The 22,092-nt window shown below is 43.2% G+C and overlaps 2 protein-coding genes across 2 annotated transcripts in view; both read left to right on the top strand.

Moving 5' to 3' along the window:
* Positions 1 to 9,809, top strand: part of ACCS (1-aminocyclopropane-1-carboxylate synthase homolog (inactive)) — a 32,880-nt gene extending 23,071 nt beyond the window's left edge. Inside the window, exons 13-14 of the mRNA XM_065399734.1 lie at positions 1,479 to 1,632; positions 8,974 to 9,809. Coding sequence (XP_065255806.1) covers positions 1,479 to 1,632; positions 8,974 to 9,155 — 336 coding nt within the window. The 3' untranslated portion in view covers positions 9,156 to 9,809. The remainder of the gene's footprint in view (positions 1 to 1,478; positions 1,633 to 8,973) is intronic.
* Positions 9,810 to 17,501: 7,692 nt separating this feature from the next.
* The window catches only part of LOC135873508 (protein lifeguard 1-like), a 28,581-nt gene continuing 23,990 nt past the window's right edge, over positions 17,502 to 22,092 (top strand). Inside the window, exon 1 of the mRNA XM_065398052.1 lies at positions 17,502 to 17,715. Coding sequence (XP_065254124.1) covers positions 17,502 to 17,715 — 214 coding nt within the window. The remainder of the gene's footprint in view (positions 17,716 to 22,092) is intronic.

Below are 22,092 nucleotides of genomic sequence, written 5' to 3' on the forward strand. Positions count from 1 at the left end.
AAAGTAAACACTGTACATAGACAAGATGAAGAGTAGGGAAAGGGATATCACATACAAGCAGAGTAAATAATACGATGGTGGCAAACATAAGAGTGGCCATTCTGGGTCAGACCAAAGGTCCATCTAGCCCAGTATCCTGTCTTCTGACAGTGGCCAACATTGGGTGTCCAAGAGGGAATGAACACAACAGGTAATCATCAAGTGATCCATCCCCTGTCGCCCATTCCCAGCTTCTGGCAAACAGAGGCTAGGGACACCATCCCTGCCCATCCTGGCTAATAGCCATTGATAGACCTATTCTCCATGAACTTATCTAGTTCTTTTTTTAAATGTCATGTTCTGTGATTTTTGTGGTTTAAATCCATTCAATGAGGTTATGTTAAGAGGGGATTAGCTAGATGGAAAGACAAAGATCAGAGGGCTTAGGAGGGGTTGGTTATTCTGAGGAGGGAGTAGAAGGAGCTGGAGCAAACAGCCTGTCGGCACAGGGGAGAGAGAAAGTTCATAGTGAAAACTGCAGAAAGCAGTCTGATATCTTTAGTATCCTTGTCCAATCTCTGCTTGAACTGCTTTCTGCAGCTGCTGTGCATGCTTTGGTCTCCAGGGGTAAGTTTTCACTACAGAGTTAACTCAGGCTCTGATTTTGGTATTGCCCCTCACCCCCATGTCTATCCACATATAAAATCCTCTCATCCAGATTTGGTGTTTTCAACTCAGGCTAGCTGGCCCAGCTGGCATTTGGCTAGAGCCCGCATGCTGCTTTCACTCAGGCTAGTAACTGCCCACTTTACAATGAGGATGCAGGCTAAATCACTCAAGTGCTGATAGTCTTCTAATGCCTTTCCACAATTCCCTGTTTTCCTAGAAGGACAGACACATTCTTCCACAATTCACTGGAAAAGAATCACAGAGCAGCTTAGTTTCCTGCAGCACAAAGAACCATAGGATATGGCAGAAGTCTTAGTGACACGGGTGAGTGCAGCACCAGTCAGGACTCAGAAACTCGGGTGTGGCTTTGCAGTGTCGCAGCTCACACCTGAGCTAGACTAATTTGGGTTCTCGGACCCTGGTGCCAAGCACCTGAGTTACTTCTGCATTGAAGACGTACCCTGGCTGGCTCCTTCTTGCTGTTTCTTTTTCAAAGGCCACGTGGCTGTGGGGAGATGCTGCATGGGTCATTTTGCCCCAGATAGCAGTCTGGCCTACACAGTATGAACGTATAGAATGGATCTCACAAGTTTATGCAGTATAATGGGCAAAGGAATTACTAAGAAGTAAGCTTTTGACTTGATTTTCAGAATTCTTGAGCACCCAAAACTCTAAGATAAGTTGGTGGGAGCTGCAGGTGTTCAGTAATTCTGAACATCGTGTCCTTTTCTGCTTTAGCCTTCATGTGGAGTATACTTTGTTGCAGTAGTTCATTAATTTAAGGTTCTATTCCAGTTTTCTTAATGCAGTTTTTGTTTTTCCTCTTTTAGTTCCTAAAATCACAGACATTTGAAGCTGAAATGGAGTTATGGTGGAAGTTCCTTGATAAAAAACTCCTCATTAGTCCTGGAAAAGCCTTTTGCTGTTATGAGCCTGGATGGTTTAGAATGGTCTTCTCAGACTCTGTAGATAAGATTTACTTGGGTAAGTTAGGTGTTACTTTTATCATAAAATAATATGCATGTTCTAATAAAAGCAAACAGCATTCTGGGGTGTTATCAGCAGGAGTGTTGTAAGCAAGACAGGAGAAGTAATTCTTCCACTCTATTTTGCACTGATTAGGCCTCAGCTGGTGTACTGTTTCCAGTTCTGGATCCCACATTTCAGAAAAGATGTGAACAAATTGGAGAAAGTACAGAGGAGAGCAACAAAAATGATTAAAGGTCTAGAAAACATGACCTATGAGGAAAATTGAAAAAGTTGGGTTTGTTTAGTCTGGAGAAGAGAAGACTGAGGGTGGGACATAACAGTTTTCAAGTATATAAAAGGTTGTTACAGGGGGTAGAGGGTTGAAAAATTGTTCTCGTTAACCTCTGAAGTTAGGACAAGAAGCAATGGGCTTAAATTGCAGCAAGGGAGGTTTACATTGGACATTAGGAAAAACTTCCTGTCTGGGTAGTTAAGCACTGGAACAAATTGCCTAGGGAGGTTGTGGAATCTCCATCATTGGAGGTTTTTAAGAACAGGTTACACAAACACCCATCAGGAATGGTCTAGTTATTACTTAGTCCTCCCTTGAGCGCAGGGGACTGGACTAGGTGAACTATTGAGGTCCCTTCCAGTCCTATACTTTTATGATTCTATAGAAAGGTGGTACATCTCAAATGTTGAGTTCAAAACTTCTATTTCCTACTGACTTGTGAAGGCAAGAGGTTTTGGGCCATATTCAGATCTTGTGTAAGATAGTGCTGGTCAATTAGTCTGAATTTGTAGATCCAATTTTAGCATTATCTAAGTGATTTTTGTTCACAGTTTTTAGGATAAGTCTATGTTTTTAGTTTATAATTAGTAGAATATAGTTACTGAAGGCATTGAGCATTTTCCTCTGTGAGACTAGAGTAATTTATTTTGTTGTTGTAACATCAACATCATTTTGAGAGGACTGGAATAATTTAACAACCAAAATACAAATTAATAGTTTTGAAAAATCCAATAACTCTGATTGAATAAACACATTGATGTCTGATAGCATATTTAGGTAAGCACTTTTCCCTGAACTATTGCTATCATAAAGGAAAAATTACATACATGCGCGCACACACAACCTAAAGTTTTTGCCAAACTATGTTACTAATTACACTTTAGGTCGGGGTGGGCAAACTCCGGCCTGCGGGCTACATCCGGTCCAGCCCCCGAGGCCCTCTGGGTGGCGGGGCTGTGAGCTCCTGGGGCAGCGCAGCTGCAGAGCCCAGCCTGACCCGGTGCTCTGTGCTGTGTGGTGGCGGCAGCGTGGCCCGGCTCCAGCCGAGCAGTGCGGCTGTACCACCACCAGCCACCGGTGCTCCAGGCAGCGCGGTAAGGGGGCAGGGAGCAGAGAGGGTTGGATAGAGGGCAGGGGAATTTGGGGTGGTGGTCAGGGGGCGGGGGTGTGGATGGTGGTTGGGGGGAAACGGGGTTGAATGGGGGCAGGGGTCCTGGGGGCCAGTCAGGAAGGAGGGGGGGGGTTGGATGGGGGCGGGCAGTCAGGGGCAGGGAGAAGGTTGGATGGGGCACGGGTCCCGGCGGGGAGGGGGGGCATCAGGAATGAGAGGAGGGGTTGGATGGGGTGGTCAGGGGACAGGAAGCGGGGGGGTGTGGATGGGGCAGGGGTCCCAGAGGGGCCATCGGAACAGGGGGGGTTGGATGGGACAGGAGTCCCGGGTGGGGGGGCAGATAGGAGGTGGGGGCCGGGCCACGACCCCCTCCCCTAACCGTCCCTCCATGCAATTTACTAAACCCGATGCGGCCCGCAGGCCAAAAAGTTTGCCCACCTCTGCTTTAGATGATTGTTTAAACTGAAATAATTTTATAAAGGTAAATTATTTTTCACTTTTTATGCTCATATTCTTAAAGTTTAAGGCTAGAAGGGACCACCAGATCATGTAGTCTGACCTCTTGTTTAGTTTCTGCCTTTAACTCCGCTTGATAGATTAAATTAAAGTTGCCAGTCTTATTTCTGGTAATTGTGCACTAGCATGATTCTGTTGTTTGGGTTTCTAACACGCCAGTGGAGCATATATGTCACGGTGTCTGATATGTGGCTCACTACTGAGAGTGCCAATCTTAGGTCAGACTGTCAGAAAACAGGGTAGACAGCCCATGTGACCCAGGGTGCCTGGTGTAGCCCTCACTGAAAATGCCAAGGTCAGGGCAGGCTGCAAAAGGGAGAGCAGATACTCCCAAGACTGGTGGTTCACATTGAAGTAGACTCACCAACCAGTCACAAACTGTGGTCCTGATTCCCTACTGGTTATCAAGAAGCTAAAAAAGAAATCATATAGCCCCCTTTATTGCATTCCAGTTTTCTGGCTCCCAAACAAGGTGCAGTAAGGTGAGGAGTTACTTAAAAACTCTTCTCACTATACAAAATATTCTTCTGAACGCCAAAGGGCCAGCCACATTGCCAGCCAATCCTTTAGCATCTAAAACTAAAGGTTTATTACAAAGAAAAAAGAACAAAAAGAGAGTTGTTAAATGGTAAAGCAGTCAGATACATACAGAGACTTCAAAGTCCATATACAGTAACTCCTCACTTAACGTTGTCCCGGTTAACATTGTTACATCGCTGATCAAATAGAGAACATGCTCATTTAAAGTTGCGCAATGCTCCCTTATAACATTGTTTGGCAGCCGCCTGCTTTGTCCACTGCTTGCAGAAAGAGTAGCCCATTGGAGCTAGCTGGTGGGGGCTTGGAACCAGGGTAGGCCGGCAGCCCCCCATCAGCTCCTCACTCCCCTAAGTTCCCTGTGCGTCAGCTACCCAGCAGGCTATCAAGTGCCGGGCCGTTCAGTTGTCCCTCCCACACTGCAGTGTGCTGCTCCTGCCCTCTGCCTTGGAGCTTCTCCCGGGAGCCTCCAGCCTGCTGGGGGAGGGGGGGAGGGAAGAAGGGTGCTAATGTCGAGGTGTCTCCTTCCCCTCTGCTCCTTTTCCCCATCTCCACTGAACAGAGCGGGGGACATGACAGGGCTCAGGACAGGACGGAGGGAGCTTGCTGGCAGCAGCTGCCGTCTCAACTTGCTGATCTACTTAAAAAGGCAGTGTACTTAGAGGGGGTCAGCGTACTTAAAGGGTCAATGCGAGTCTCTCTCTCTCTCTCACACACAGTTGCCTCTGTCCCTGTCTGCCATGCTGTCTCCCCTCCCTCCATTCATGCTGCCTTGTTGAGTGTGAGATTACATTAACAACAATGTGTTAACCCTTGAGGGCTCAGCCGAATGCTAGTTCATCATTTAGCAGTAAGGCATTCCCTGGGAAATATCCCACCCTCTGACTTCACCACCTCAACCAAGCTTCACAATCATCGTTGCTGTGTACAGTATTAAATTGTTTGTTTAAAACTTATACCGTGTGTGTGTGTGTGTATATGTATGTATATGTATGTGTGTGGGTATATAAAATACAGTCTTTTGTCTGGCAAAAAAAATGTCCCTGGAACCTAACCCCTCTCCCACCCATTTACATTAATTCTTATGGGGAAATTGGATTCGATTAACATTTTTTCAGGACCATAACTACAATCTTAAGCAAGGAGTTACTGTATCAGGTTCTTAGCAGTACTGGTGAGTTTGCTGGTTTGAAAGTCTCTCTGGAACACATCCACAGCTTGGATGGATCATTCAGTCCTTTGTTCAAAGCTTCATTTGTAGAAAGGTTACTCCAAGGGAAGAATCAGGAATGAAGACAAATGGAGATGATGCAACTGCCTTTAATATTCTTTTGCCATGTGGCTTGTACTTCCTGTGTCCACAAACACAAGCTTTACAGCACATAGCATGGTAGAGTCTTAGCATTCTTTCCATAAGCATACCACATGCCTTGCTGACTTGTAAGGTGTATCCCCTGGTTTCTTTCAATGGGTTAATTGTACAGTTGATGACCCTTGATAGGCCATCAAACAGGCTAGGCAGTGCCCTGATGCCAATCTGTCTGGGGGTATCACAAGTTTGGAAATACAGGTATACTATACATATATATATATATAACTCATAATACAAAGGTGATACAAACATATAAACAAGATTATCATACTAGGCAATTTATAACATTTTTGCAGATACCTCACATAACATATCTGGTCAGATTCCTTAAAATTTTATAATATTGGTATCAACAATATCATAGTGTCTCCCATATTCCATACAGCGTCACAGCCCATACTGGTGGTATATTCTATAATTAGATCTTACCAAACCAGTAACAAGCATGCATTCCTGGAGTACTATATTAGCTTTACTGTGGAGCCAGCAACAATCCCGTTAGGTTTTCCAGCATATCTTGGCACTCAGACAAACTGGACTTTGGTTTTAATAAGCTTGTATTCAAAAATCACTTCACATTAGGATCTTCCAACCCCAAAGGGTTGGTCACTTACTCCAGGTCAGTGGATACTCTGGCTCTCACACCAAAAACAACGCTGATAGCCAATCCTTTAGTAAACTAACTAAAGATATATTAGCTGAAAAAAGAATGGAGAGTTGTTGAGAGATTTAAAGCAAATAAAATACATAACAGGTGAGTCAAAGTTTTAAATCCAAATGATAGCCGTGATGTGATATCTGCTAGTTTCCCACAAGTCCCTCAGGGTTGCCCAAAATGGCTTTGCGGACCTGTCATGCATCTGGAACGCCCCCTGACAGCATCTAAATAGATCAGAGATGCAGAATTGCTCCCAGGGTGCCAGTCCGACAGCACCGCACAGCTCTTGCTTTGTTGACTAAATGCAGACAAAGTTTGTGGGTTTCCCATTGTTGAATGTAAAGACTCATGCCTTGAAGTTAATATGTTTCTTCATTTACAGTTCTGAGGCTTTCAATCCCTTTTAATGGGCCATTCAATTGCAGAGGCACACATAATGCATTTACGACGAGGCGTCCTTGTGGCACCTTAGAGACTAACAAATTTATTTGGGCATAAGCTTTCGTGGGCTAGAGCCCACTTCTTCAGATGCATGAAGTGAAAAATACAGGAGCGGGTATAAATACATGAAAGGATGGGGGTTGCTTTACTAAGTGTGAGGTCAGTCTAATGAGATAAATCAAGCAACAGCAGGATACCAAGAGAGGAAAAATAACTTTTGAAGTGGTAAGAGAGTGGCCCATTACAGACAGTTGACAAGAAGGTGTGAGTAACAGTAGGGAGAAATTAGTAATGGGGAAATTAAGTTTAGGTTTTGTAATGACCCAACCACTCCCAGTCTTTATTCAGGCCTAATCTGATGGTATCTAGTTTGCAAATTAATTCCAGTTCTGCAGTTTCACGTTGGAGTCTGTTTTTGAAGTTTTTTTGTTGAAGAATTGCCACTTTTAGGTCAGTTATTGAGTGAGCAGAGAGATTGAAGTGTTCTCCTACTGGTTTTTGAATGTTATGATTCCTGATGTCAGATTTGTGTCCATTTATTCTTTTGCGTAGAGACTGTCCAGTTTGGCCAATGTACATGGCAGAGGGGCATTGCTGGCACACGATGACATAGATCACATTGGTAGATGTGCAGGTGAACGAGCCCCGGACGGTGTGGCTGATGTGGTTAGGTCCTATGATGGTGTCCCTTGAATAGATATATGGACAGAGTTGGCACCGCGGTTTGTAGCAGGGTTTGGTTCCTGGGTTGGTGTTTTTGTTGTGTGGTGTGTAGTTGCTGGTGAGTATTTGTTTCAAGTTGGGGGGCTGTCTGTAGGCAAGGACTGGGCTGTCTCCCAAGGTCTGTGAGAGTGAGGGAAAAGAATGGAGAAAGCTTATGCCCAAATAAATTTGTTAGTCTCTAAGGTGCCACAAGGACAACTCCTTGTTTTTGCTGATACAGACTAACACGGCTACCACTCTGAAACCTGTCATAATGCATTTAGTTGAAGCATTGTTTCTGGATTGCTGTATTAGTTTTCATGCAGTTTTACATATTAAGTAGTAATTTCTCATCTAAAAGTTAATACATTTTGTGATTAAAGGCTGACTAAGTACAAAGATAGTAACCACAGGAAACAGGTGAAGACAATAACATTAGCATTTCACTAGCTTTCATGCATTTAGAGCAAAGGTAATTCCTGGCATATGCCATGTACATGTAATGGGATAACATCCTCCTTTGTTCTATCCTAACCAGTGAATTGGTACACTTAGCATTTCCTTGAGGTTGTGATCTGAGTTGGCTGGCTGGCTGTCAGCACCACAATATAAATAAGAGAACTACTTTTCATAGAAATTTAAAAAAAAAAAAAAAAGACGTTTCCTAAACATGATTTCTCTCTGTCATGGAAGAAAGCTGGTTTGATATGAAGATATGTAATGAGAATTGTTGGGACGCTTTGGCATTAGTAAACATCTTATCTGTTGGTTTATGTAAATTAAGATCCTGATCCTGCAAATGCTTAAGCACATGCTTTGCTTTATTTATGCATGTGAGTAGCATTTTGAAGACCTTAATGTGACTATTGTTACATAAAATTAAATGTATGTTTGCAGGATCAGAGCCTAACTCTGTCCTTCTAAATTTTCATGATTAAGGGCCAAATCCTGCAATTTCTTTTCTCAGACAAAACTCCTATACAATCTGAGTAAGATCTTCTCTGCACAGTAACTGGAACTGAAATAACTACATTGGTTGTAATTCAATGTGTTATTTCAGATAATGCCCTATTTCGGTAATTCTTAATTTGGTTTTAAAAAATCTATTTACAGTAGGACGTTTTTATTCTGAAATGAGTATTGACACACAGACTTGCATTGAAATAACTAAAAGTGTGAATTACAACAGAGTTTAGTGATTTAAATTGCAGTTGCCACGTAGAAAAGAAATGCAGGACATAGATATATGGATTTGAAATCTGTTGAAGCTTTGCAGCTGGCCACATCAGCTTGTAAATTAAAAAAAAAACCCAACAACTTTGTTTTGTAAAAATAATCTTTTCACGAACTGAAGTCAAATAGAAATGTTCTCTTGACTTTTTTTAAAGTTCCAGTGGAAACAGTTATTACATAAATTTTTCCTGCAGAATTTGCAACCCAACGGCTGCATTATTTTGATCATGCATGAGAACCAACTTGAAAATTGATGTAACTTGAAAGTGAAAATAAAAAACCCTGCAATTAATCTATTTATCCAATCTGAGAAATGTAAAAAGATCATTAGTGGAAAAGTAGTCCTGCATTCTGCATCATTTGTGGAAAAGTAATTTGGATTTTAAAAATTCTCTTCCAACAATCTAAGATGTTTAAAGTATAGTTAAGGACACTTTCAACACCACTGCTTCCCTTGAGAAGAAACTTATACTGATGTGTCTTTCTTTTTACAGGTATACAGAGACTTGAGCAAATGCTGCAAACTGAAACTGCTGAACCAGTTGCAAACAAAAAATCTGCTGTAGAAGATGAGTTATCTAATTTAGAAGACGAAACTTCAGTGAATCACGCAAATAAACCATTAGATGACGTTTCAGAAGCATACTCAGATATGAAAAAAATTGTTGTCTATTAAAATCTTATATGAAATTGGAGACTAAACAAAACATGATATAGCATGTGTGTGTTTACTAAAATTGTTACTTTGACTGTAATACTTTAGGACAGTCTCACTTTGCTGTAGCCTGTGGTTACTAATTTGCAAGCTGGACTCCTAGAATATTAGTAACCTGGCCCCTATCCTGACTTTAGCCTCTGTTCTGCAAAGCACTAAAGCCCACTTTTTAAGCATGCTGTTAAATACCATTAAAGTCAGTGGGTCTTAAGCATATGCTTAAGTGCTTTGTTGATTAGGGTGGGTTTGCTTACTCAGGGCCTTAATGAATCTTGAACACAATATTTTATATTATGGAGTATATATTTTAATCACAAGACTGAAAATGTTGAACTAGCTGATACTGGTTGTCAAATTTTACTAAATTTGTCAGTTGACAGACAGACAGACATGTGTATATAGAAAATCTACATGGGAACTTTTTATGATGGTTAAAATAATTCATACATGAGCTTTCTGAATATGCACATCAATGTAAATACTTGTTTACGAAATATTCAGTTTTTTGGCTTTCATGCTTCCTTTCAGATGTGTAAAAGCGCTTATTTGTATATTATAATATTTGCATCTTTTTTTGCAAAAAACATCAGTTTTTCTCATAAAATATAAATGTAAAGAAATTTAGAAGTATGTCGTATGCATTCATTTTGACAGGTATAATTTAATTTATTTATTTTAGGTAGATGTGTGTTGGACCAATGTTTAGACCTATATTTGTAGATTTAATTCATAGCTTTATTTATTTTAGGCATGGGAAGGGGGGAAATTTAAATTGCAAAATTAGAAGCCTTCTCTTTTACAGGGAATCTCAATATGAAAAAAAAGGACTTTCCATAGCATTTAAAATACCGTTAGAGGTGGTGGTTGTCATGCTACCTATATTTAGACAACCTTAACACGTTCCATTATAAAATCCTTTCTTTAGTTGCCCACCCTTGTGCCGCCCCTTCCTTCTGAGGCCCCGCCCCCCACCGCTTGCCCTTACAGCCAGCAAAGAGTGGGAGAGCATAGCCCTCCCACTTTTAAAGGGGGTGGGCATGGACTCCTAACCCCCCCTGTTCCAGCACCCCTGGCTGGGGTAGAGAGGCAGAAGTGCACTTGATCTTGGATTCCCAAGTTGCAACATTCCTCTGACTGCTAGCTAAGCTGTGAATCCCACTGGCAAATGTTTCTTCACTTTCTAGTGAGGGTCAACATGGGTCCACATAACAGAATTTCTGTTTTGGCTTTGGGGGGGTATAGAGGGGAAGTGGCTGCTCTTTAAAAATGTAAGAAATTAAATTTTAAAAGAGACATTAAAACATTAAGGTTATAAGGTCAAGCAGTCAAAAGTTAAGAAATGCCAGAATTAAGGCACCCTGTGCAGTCTTAATGTAGCCCCCTTGTGCATATGCACTATGGTAACAGTCTTTACATGATCATATGCTTCTTTTCCATAGGACTCTGCCTCATTCAGTGCGCACGATGGATGGTGCTCACTGCATGGTTTCAATATAGGAGTATTTAACTTTGCATCTTTAATGGTAGGGATTTTTATGTAATACTAATATAAGTAGGCTTAGAAGGACTAGATTTTTATCAGTAAATGCCAGTAACTATCAATTTCATGGTACACACACAGACCAATGAAAAAATGTTTCCATCAATAATAATTGAAATGTACAGATAGGCAAAGTAAGAAAAATGCTGCTTCAGAACTTACTAGAGTTTGATTTAAGAATATTTATTTTATAAATTTTAATGTGATAATGTTTTTAACAGTTATAAAGCTTTAACTTTTTGAATCTCAACATCTACTGTTGTTAAATTATTGTCTGACCCTCCCGACTATTTAAATTGATTTAAAAAAAAATTAAAAGTGCTTAAAACTCATAATTTTGCACAACAGTAACAATTTAAATGGATAAAAATTAAAAATGCTTAAAAATAAACATTGATATTATTGGCGGAAATTATTTTTTTTAAATGAATCCTGCCAAGCCTAAATATAAAGTTGCAGACCAAATTTCTGCAGTCAAATTGATTCCTTCAAATCCTTCTTAAGGGTTGCAGTTTTAAACTCATATTTATTGTCTAGCTAGAAATGTATTTACTTTTCAATTAAAGGGATAGTTATGTTGGAATCTATCTGATATTTAACGGCATAGGCTCTCCAAATTATAGCTCATTAGTCAAACAGCTGAATTAAATTACTCACTTGTGTATGTCAATAGTTTTTCATGCATATATTTGCCCAACAGGTTTTTTTTAATAATCTTCACATTATATATATATATATATATATATATATATATATAACGATCTTCCAGTAAATGAAAAATTAGCATTTAAAAATATCAGGAAGGTAATGTATCCTGTATCATCCTGCATTGCTAGGAGATGAGATAAAGAACTTTTTTTCTTCCCCTTTGGAAGACCGACCAGTTGTCATCAAGTGAATCTGAGGTAGCTTGTGCAACAACATGTTTCCCTCACAAGCAGTGATTTACTCAACCCCATCCCAAAGGGCTCTACCATGACAATTGATAGTTTGAAGGAGCTAGTTTCCTTGGATGGCTGTGGGAATACATCATTCTCAGGCTCGCTCTCTGCAGTGGGTTTTCCTCTGTTCTGCAGCTTCAGGAGTTAAGGATCAGCCTTGTCTGACTGGAAGGGACATGGTGACCAACACCAAGTGCTTCAGAGGAAGGGGAGCCCTATTGTAAGCAGATGTGGGATAATTTTTCCCATCATAGGTCTCCACCTGGTCTCTAATAGTTTGAGATTAGGCTAAGCCCTGAAGCATGAGGTTCACTCACCCTTCCAAAACTATTATTGTTAGTTAAAACAACTCTACATATCCTTGATATCTTTATAACTATCCAAACCCTTTGTGAATCTTGTTAAATTCTTAGTAGGGATGTAAATAACATTTTAAAAAGTAACCGTGTAACCGATTAAATTTCTGTCGGTTACATGGTTAAACATTTACCCGGGGAACTAGAGGTGTGGGGGATGCTGCAGCACCCCCACGTTTTACGAAGGGCTCTGCTGCTGCCCCCGCATCTGGGGATCTCTGCAGCTGCCGCCGCATCTGGAGCTCTGCTGCTACCCGTGCCGACATCCCGGCTGCCAGCCCCGCACCTGCGGCTCTGCTGCCACCCGGCATCCCGCAGCAAGGCAGCAGCCGGGACGGACCCCGGCCATGGGGCCAGCAGCCCAGAGGGACCCTGGGCACACTGGGATGTCGGGTGGCAGCCAGGACCCCAGCCGTGGGACCAGCAGCCCAGAGGGACCCTGGGCATATTGTGATGCCGGGCGGCAGCCAGAACCCCCGCTATGGGGCCGACAGCACAGAGGGATCCTAGCAGCTCGGAGGGACCCCGGCCATGGGGTCAGCAGCCTGGAGGAACCCCGGCCACACAGCAGCCGGGACCCTGGGCATAGTTTAACAGTTAACAGAAACCAGTTAAACTCTTACATCCCTAATTCTTAGCCTCAATGACTTCCTGTGGCAATGAGTTCTACAATATAATCAGCATTGTTTCTTTGGCCTAGCTGAGGACCTTAAGGGCAAAAGTCATTTGCTCTACAGTCTGTAGCAACTGTTCAGCCCCCTCACCTCACATAGAGAAAAAGACAAAAGGCTAGGTCCACAAAGGGATTTAGGTGCCTAAGTCCAATATTTAGATCCTCAAAATCTTCACTCTGCCTAACCCTGTAACTGCCAGTGGGCATCTACAAAGCCACCTAAATCCTTGTGCCTCGAGCAGCGTAGCATCTATGGCGACCAGGATCCTCAAACCAGGTATTGTCTTGTCTATCTTTCTAGTGGGGCCCGATACAGTAGGTGTTCTCAGCAGTCGCCTACCAGATTGGGCCCTACACAAAATACAGTTGTGATGGTACCCTCTTACATCATGTAACCCAGTTAGAGCACTCACTGTGACAGCATGTACCCCTGTGTCCACACCCTACACACTGCTGTAATAATCTTTATACAAGTGTAACCCCTAGATTCCTGGGGCTCTGTCTGCTGGCAGCTCAGGGAGAGGCACACTGTCCCTGGTAGGGAGGGGGAGCCAAGGTAGCCTCAGAGTCTGCCTGGCAATCAATAGGGAGTGAGATGCTCTTCCCAGGGAGCTCAGGAAAGGGGAGAAGCCATTTTTTGAGGCAGTCTGGAGCTAGCCAGGGAAGGGCAGGACTGGCTGTGTGGGGAGCTGGTGAGTCCCAGGCCTGCATGCAGGGTTCCCCCTGAGAACTGGCCTCTAGGGACCTGAAAGCAAGATCCCTCAGCTGGGCTTTTCCCTCTCCACTGATGACTCCCTGTTTGTAGAGTTTTGCTGGGAAACTTCCCCAGCCAGGCTGAGTTAGCCCTCCAGCTCCCTAGGTGAGACCAGTCACCACATGGTCAGCTCTGCTCTGGCTGCTAGTCCAGGGCTGCTGCCTGCTGTGAGTGTGTCTGGACGCTGGGGTAGGAGACTACAGATTTTAGTATAATTGTGTAATCTGCACCTTGAGCCCTGCACCCTTTTGTGGTGAGGGGAAATCCTGGGACCAGAAGATGCAGCCTGACTCCTGCCTGAAGAGGATCCCTGCCAGCAGAGATCAGCCCCTCTGCAGTGACAGAGTTGTCTCTCAACCTGAGGATCATTCATGGAGTTTGTGAGTGAACCATATTTTAGTCAGTCAGTCAGAGAAATTGTTTTGGGGACCCCCTACTCCCTGAACTGTGTCCTCAAGCCAAGGAGTAAGGGTTTGGGGATTTTATAACCTGCTGCCTATTAAACCTGTGGAGGGACTTACCACCTTCTCCCACTTGTGAGTCCTTTGGGCTGTACTGAACCCAGTCAGCCACACTGCTAAACCACTGCAGAAAAAGATATCGTGGTCGTAGGTCATCAAGGGCCTCAACAAAGTACGCGTACCAATGGGACACTAATCTTACATTTGCTACATCAGGTCACGTGACTGGGGAAAGTCACAGGTATTATCAGCGTGGGCACCGGTGACCCTAAGAATAGTGTTTTACCCTGTTATGTTATATTTGTCTCCTGTTTAATATAATTACTGTGTTGAATATATTGTATGTGTTTGTGTTATTTCTTGGGAGTCTCCAACTATCTGGCAAGTAAGTGGGTGTTAGAATTTTCCTCCCAAGTTGCCCTGGTGACCCTGCCAGGAAGGAGCGAGGGGGATGGAGGCACCGCCAAATAAATTCATAGGGAAAAAATAAAGAAGATACACCCTGCTGAGTGGGTGGTGGGATCCAGAAGAACCCAGACCTGTCCATCAAAACCTGTAAGCAGATTGGCATTAAAGAAGGTAACTGGGTGGAGAGGGGGCGCTACACAAAGTATGCCTTGTAACATAGGTGCCGACTTCCCCTCCGCCCGGTGGGTGCTCGACCCCCCCACCCACCCCTGGCCCCGCACCTGGCCCACCTTGTCCCGCCCTGCACCGCCCTCACCCAGCCCCCTTTCCATCCCTTCTCCAAAGTTCCCGCCCCCATTCCACCCACTTCCCTCAAGTCCCTGCCTCTTCTCCGCCTCCTCCCCTGAGCGCGCCGCATCCCCTCTCCTCCCCCTCCCTCCAGGAAAGTCCTAAGTGCCACCAAACAGCTGTTAGGCATTGAGGGGGCAGGAAGCGCTGGGAGGAGCGGGGACGCGGCACGCTTGGGATGGGAGGAGGAGGCAAGGCAGGGGCAGGGGGAGCTTGGCTGCCAGTGGGTGCCAAGCACCCGCTAATTTTTCCCCATGGGTGCTCAAGCCCCGGAGCACCACGGAATTGGCGCCTATGCCTTGTAAGGTATCATCTGAAAACTCATTATTTGCTGGTCAGTATTGTCCTGATAAAATATGTCTGGCAACATTGTATGTGAAGTTATAAGATTCTCCTGTATGGTGATCTCATCCCATGTTCCAAACTGAGGTTGGCAAACAGGTCTGTCTCAGACAAAGGAATGTCAGCTCTGCTTAGTTTGCATTTAAGCAGTAAACAGAGTCCTCAAACAGGAAGGGAAACAAAAAGAAGCTCCAATAGGTGAGGAAAAGCAGCAGGGAATATCGTTTCCTATAGACTCTCTGTCTCCAGAATCTCAGCTAGAACTGTTTTCCGAGAGGGGGACTGACACCATAAAAATGAGAGACAAACACTCCAAGGCCCCACCCCTCTTTCTCTCTGTGTCCATCAATTCACTATACCAGAAAGAGCAAAGGAAGCTGCCATTGAATTGGAGAAGGGGTCCTGATCTAAGAAGTTTGGTCAGATGGCTGAGAGCATGTGTTGAGAAAAACATTGCTTTGAATTTAACATAGTTGGTTAAGTTAGGCACCAATTCCATTTTATCTTTATTTATCTTGTAACTATTTCTGACTTTTATGCCTCATTACTTGTACTCACTTAAAATTTCTCTGTAGTTAATAAACTGTTTTATTGTTTTATCTAATACAGTGTGTTTGAATTGAAGTGTTTGCAAAACTTCATTTGGGGTAACAAACTGTTTGCATATCATTTCTATTAATACAATAATGAACTTTATATAAGCTTGTACTGTCCAGGAGAGGTGTTGGGCAGTACAGGACATACATTTCTGGAGGGAAATCCAGGATTGGGAGTGTGTTAGGGTCACCCAGCAGCATAACCAAGGTTGGTAAGAGACAAGGTGTGGCTGGCTGGCTTCAGCACACACACAGACACAGCTGGGAGTGACTTGCATGCTAGAGGCTGTTTGTGAGCAGTCCAGACTCGAGGCTACAGCAGTTGTAAAGGACACCCCAGGCTAGAGGGCAGGGGTGACACAGCTACTCATTAATCTGGATTGTACCCTGGGTATGTCACACTCACCCAGTTTGGTGCGCAACTGAGGGCTGTGGGTTCTACTAGATGGCAGGATACCTACAAGTTAGGCGTTTCATCGCTGAGTCCAGGTCCCCTTTGTGGATCTAGCCCAAAGAGCTGCCTTGTGTACAGCAGCCATACAGCTGTGGTAGGCATTGGACTTCTATTCTACCCACAAGGGGCCACACCCCATAAAGACACTTTCACCTCTCAGTACTGGCTCCCTATTGAACAGAGTGCAGTTTTAGGTCAATGTCTTGATTTCCAAAGCTGTGCACAGAAACAGTCTTGGCTTATCGGAGAGATCGCTTCATCCATGATTTACCACCACAGCTGCCTTTCACTGGAACAGTTGACCAGTAGGATTATGCTTGTAACCCAGAGAGATGGACCTTTCACAGGAGTCTGACCATACCTATACAACTCACTGCCAAGTGAAATAAAAATGACTGCTAACCTTACCGCGTTCTGAGCCAAATGCAAAGCCCATCTCTTTACCCAACCTTTCCTACAAGAGTCCCCTCGTCCTCTCCCATTCATTTAAGAAAACAAACACCCAAATCCTGTCTGGAGGTGGCAGGGAAAAGTGAGAGAGAGAGCAAGAGTTGTCAACTTTTCCCCTTGTGACACGTGTTCAGCTACTATGGTGAGACAGCCCATACAAGTACCTGGATAGGCCATTACCAGCATGGGTTAGATTTGGACTAGTGATTCAAGGGTGCTGTTTGTTGACACTGTAGTATTTCTGCTCTTCTCACCTTGGTAACACCTAGACCCACCCCAGATATGCAGACTTTGTACTGGATGCTGATAGGTAACAAACAACGTAACTGCTTTTACTTTTAGTCTGGTGAATGCATTTGCAGCTTCCACACTCGCTGCCCTTGCTGGGTTTATGTGTAATTTCTCAAAGAAAAGGGTGAAAGGATCTTTTTAATATTATCTAATGCTGCAGCCATCTGCCAATTAAGCTACTTAGAAACAAAGATTAAAGAAATCAGGTGCAGTAAAAAACACAATGATTAGCTCTGTATAAGGAAATTCCTGCCTGTTAATAGCTCGGTCTAGTTTTATCTCACACACCACACAAAATAGCTCAGAGGTCTTACACTGAAGAAAAATAGAGGTAAGTCTAGTAGTAAACTTTAATCTGAAAACTGTTAATCATGCTTAGTTGGTCTTCAATATGTAACGTTGAAAATATAATTGACTGGTAAACACTAATGATTTGATTATTTTGCACAGGTGTGTTTTACAGTTATATAAAGTTATATATTTTTCACATTAACAAATTATTGATGAATTCATAGTTGTGTTTGAACCAACTCTATTGCATTTATAAAGATCATGTTTTTAAAAAATACTAGATTAAGCAAGAGTTTCTGGTTATGGATTAAGGTACTTTTTAAAACATTCTTGTTGTGAGGATAATGGCTACTAATAGTTCTTTTCCCAGCACGTGTTTAGGTGCAGAAAGTACTCAAGAAAATGAATAAAACAATGGAGGCAGAGGTCAGACGTCGCTCATTGAGACGCAGTCAAAACAAACAAAACATTGAAATAGCAGATGTCCATTCCCCACCAGCCCAACACAGCGAAAAAAGGCTTCCTAATAAGGGGTCCCAGCAGAGCAGTTCAATGCTAAACCAGCACAATAACGATAACAAAGATGAGCGGCAATGTCTTGAGTGTTCACAGAAAGGTAAGTGGGGAAATTCCAGAAGTAGATGTTACTTTTCTGGATGAATCCGTGCTGACTGAAAGGATATTCTGCTTTTGTTCTTAACTGGTTCATGAAGTTCAGGGTTTACACGCAGGAAATAAGGAGCCCAAATTCTGCTCACATTGTTGAGATTCTGATTCCCTTGCTTACACTGAACAAAATGACAGGTTTCAGAGGGGTAGCCATGTTAGTCTGTATCCGTAAAAACAACGAGAAGTCCTTGTGGCACCTTAGAGACTAACAAATGTATTTGGGCATAAGCTTTCGTGGGATATAAACCACCTCATCAGATGCATGGAGTGGTAAATACAGTAAGCAGGAATAAAAATACACCATCACTTGGAGGAGAGGAAGGTGATCGGGAACAGTCAACATGGATTCACTAAGGGAAAGTCATGCCTGACCAACCTGATTGCATTTTATGATGAGATAACTGGCTCTGTGGATATGGGGAAAGCGGTGGATGTACTATATCTTGACTTTAGCAAAGCTTTTGATACGGTCTCCCACAGTATTCTTGCCAGCAAGTTAAAAAAGTATGGATTGGATGAATGGACTATAAGGTGGATAGAAAGCTGGCTAGATTGTCGGTCTCAATGGGTAGTGATTAACGGCTCGATGTCTAATTGGCAGCCAATATCAAGCAGAGTGCCCCAGGGGTCGGTCCTGGGGCCGATTTTGTTTAACATCTTTATTAATGATCTGGATGATGGGATGGATTGCACCCTCAGCAAGTTCGCAGATGGCACTAAGCTGGGGGGAGAGGTAGATACGCTGGAGGGTAGGGATAGGGTCCAGAGTGACCTAGACAAATTGGAGGATTGGGCCAAAAGAAATCTGATGAGGTTCAACAAAGACAAGTGCAGAGTCCTGCACTTAGGAAGGAAGAATCCCGTGCACCACTACAGGCTGGGGACCGACTGGCTAAGCAGCAGTTCTGCAGAAAAGGACCTGGGGATTACAGTGGACAAGAAGCTGGATATGAGTCAGCAGTGTGCCCTCGTTGCCAAGAAAGAGAACGGCATACTGGGCTGTATTAGTAGGAGCATTACCAGCAGATCAAGGGAAGTGATTATTCCTCTCTATTCGGCACTGGTGAGGCCACATCTGGAGTATTGCATCCAGTTTTGGTCCCCCCACTACAGAAGAGATGTGGACAAATCGGAGAGAGTCCAGCAGAGGGCAACGAAAATGATTAGGGGGCTGGGGCACATGACTTCCGAGGAGAGGCTGAGGGAACTGGGCTTATTTAGTCTGCAGAAGAGAAGAGTGAGGGGGGATTTGATAGCTGCTTTCAACTACCTGAAATGGGGTTCCAAAGAGGGGGGAGCTCGGCTGTTCTCAGTGGTGGTAGATGACAGAAAAAGAAGCAATGGTCTCAAGTTGCAGTGGGGGAGGTCTAAGTTGGATATTAGGAAACACTGTTTCACTAGGAGGGTGGTGAAGCACTGGAATGGGTTACCTAGGGAGGTGGTGGAATCTCCTTCCTTAGATGTTTTTAAGGCCCAGCTTGACAAAGCCCTGGCTGGGATGATTTAGTTGGGGTTGGTCCTGCTTTGAGCAGGGGATTGGACTAGATGACCTCCTGAGGTCTCTTCCAACCCTAATCTTCTATGATTCTATGATCTTTTTATGTGCTTTATATTTATTCCTGCTTACTGTATTTTCCACTTCATGCATCTCATGAAGTGGGTTGTTATCCCACGAAAGCTTATGCCCAAATAAATTTGTTAGTCTCTCAGGTGCCACAAGGACTCCTCGTTGTTTTTACTGAATAAAATGTTACTCCACACGTGGTCCCATTGAAATCAGTGGGGTGGCTGCTCTCTGAGTTAAACTATTGCACATCTTGAATAGGAGTGTCACAATCTGGCCCGTTGAGCTCAAGAGCAAAAACACTCATTGGCTTCAGTGGGAGCAAGATCATGCCTTTTTCTTGCTTGCTTGCTTTTCTTTTTTAAGTTCTTGTTGGGAAACTAACTGCTGATATGGAAGTTTAAAAATTAGCTGCTAAATGTTAGCAGCAGTCACATCTCATAACAATGTTTTGTTGGAATGCTGAGTGTCCATTTTCATGGCTTAATTGCTTGACCATTTCAAATGTCACTGCTGTGGTAAGTTAGTAGCCTCACTGCAATCACAAATGGACATTTAGTTGTGTATTTTTGTATGCAGTAGTAGTTTTAATAATTTAATAAGCCGTGGTTGAGTAACCAACAGATGTTTTAAATCCACGTTCCTCTTCACCATGCCTTGGCATGATTACTCTTCGTCCCAATTTCCTCAATATTTTATCACCTTTTTAGAGTCCTAGAAAATAAACATGCTGTTTCCCTCTGCCCCGCCTCAATGAAGTCCAGGGCTCTGAACTTGCACCATGCTTGCACACTCCCATGGAATCTGATTTACATTTGTGGGTACACAGCTTCAGTTCTGATTGATCAACTGCAGGATTGGTGCCCAGCAGTGTAAATTCTCTGATCGACAATCAAACATTATGCAATAGCCTTGATGTTTCCAGAGAAAAATGACCTTTATCCAAAAAGCTTGCATCAAGGGGTTATAAAGAGAAACCGCATACAAATAAAGTAACCTGTACGTCAAAACACCAGGGAACAGAAGTTATTCATTCTTCATTTCTGTGCAATGTAGAAAGACAAAGAAAGTGCAGTGATTTGATCCCTGTGAAAATCTCTTATTAGTTCACAGTTTCCTTGCAGCCAGAAATTTAAGGGAGCGGTAGAGTTGTAGAGACATCCACCCATCACAGTAGCTGGGCAGCTGGGTAAGGGGTAAAGTAATGAAGACACACACACACACCTGCAGCCCCTAGAGGGGCTTCAAGAGTATCAGACACTTGCAAGTCAGATTCCACTGGAAAATCTCCAAGCTACAAGAGGGTGTGTGGGAGGGAGTTCTCCACTACTTTATCTTTCCTCCAGGACTCTGGCTGCTGTGCTAGTGTATGTATGCTTTTACTTTTTACCTCGCTCTTACATTTCTGGCTACTGCAAAGGGAATGTCTTGTCTCTGCTACCCTATTCCTTTGCTAGTTACTGCTCAGAACTTTACCAAGCAATTGAAAAGGAGCTGATTTTGTCAGGTGTTGTAGTCAGGAGTGCTTAACTGTGAGTGCCTAACTCAGGGCAGACACCCCAAACTGGTGATATGTTCTATAATTAGATTTCACCAAGCCAGTGACAAATGTGAACTCCTGGATCACTGTAACAGTCTTACCATGGAGCCACACACAGTCTCCTTAGACTCTCCAGTCTATCTTGCCACCCAGGCAAGCTGGATTTAGTGATAAATGGTCACCTACACCAAAAACCACAAAATATTCAGGTTGCTTCCAGTCTCAAGAGACCAGTCACTTACCACAGATCAACTGGTACCTAGATCTTACAGCAAAGAAAACTCCTGTAGCCAATCCTGTAATAAACTATCGAAAGATTTATTAACTAGGAAAAAGAAATGAGAGTTATTTATAGATTAAAGCAACCAAAATTATACACACAAATGAGTTGCAATCTAAATCCTAAAAGTGACAGAGTTATACAGATCTGTCAATTCAAAATGTCTTTCAGGGCAGACCCAGGGGTAACCCCTGTGGATCTCTAGCTTCAGTTTAGTGTCTCTAGCCCTGTTGAGTTCACACAGCAAAGAGATGAAAAATCTTCATGTCCACTATTTTTATTTCCCTCTTCCAGCATTCAAACCAATGGGATGAGGTCTTCTGCACCTACTTCTCCATGGATGGATGGGGCAATTAAGAAAGCTTATGTCTTATGATGGCCCACTTAATGTTTTATAGTCCTCCTGGATGGGGAGATTCCCATGCCTGGGTTCACAAGTGCAGAGCAAACATTTTCAAACTTCTAAAGCAAATCTTACGTATTTCCATAAAGCATGGAATACAGCCCTTACAAGTGAGATTAATGCATGCAGCAATTTACAAGCATGTCATAGAGGTTAAACACTAAATACATTGTCATAAGACTAATACCTATTTTGAACAAAACTTACATACAGGTGAGCTGTTTTGGTCTCCAACTATGAGTTTGTCAGCTCTTAGCTAACGCCTACGGCCTTGGCCAGAGCTGGCACTTTGTGTACCAGTGTCAGTCACTGCAGCCCACAGAGTTCTGAAGATCAGTGAAACTGGGGAGAATCTGGTGAGCTCTCATACTGCTGCAGCTTAAGAAAATTCTGGGCAGCAGCAGAGGCCCTGAAGCTCATAGTAGAACCTAGATCACCAGAGCTGTGGGCAGATTTATAGTAGGAAGACAATACTGCATTGGTTACACTAAGTTCTTATTTGAAAGGTTTTCTTTGCAACAGTAAGGAGTAGAAACC

Source organism: Emys orbicularis, chromosome 2 (genome assembly GCF_028017835.1).
Source record: "Emys orbicularis isolate rEmyOrb1 chromosome 2, rEmyOrb1.hap1, whole genome shotgun sequence".
Taxonomy (NCBI): Eukaryota; Metazoa; Chordata; order Testudines; family Emydidae; genus Emys; species Emys orbicularis.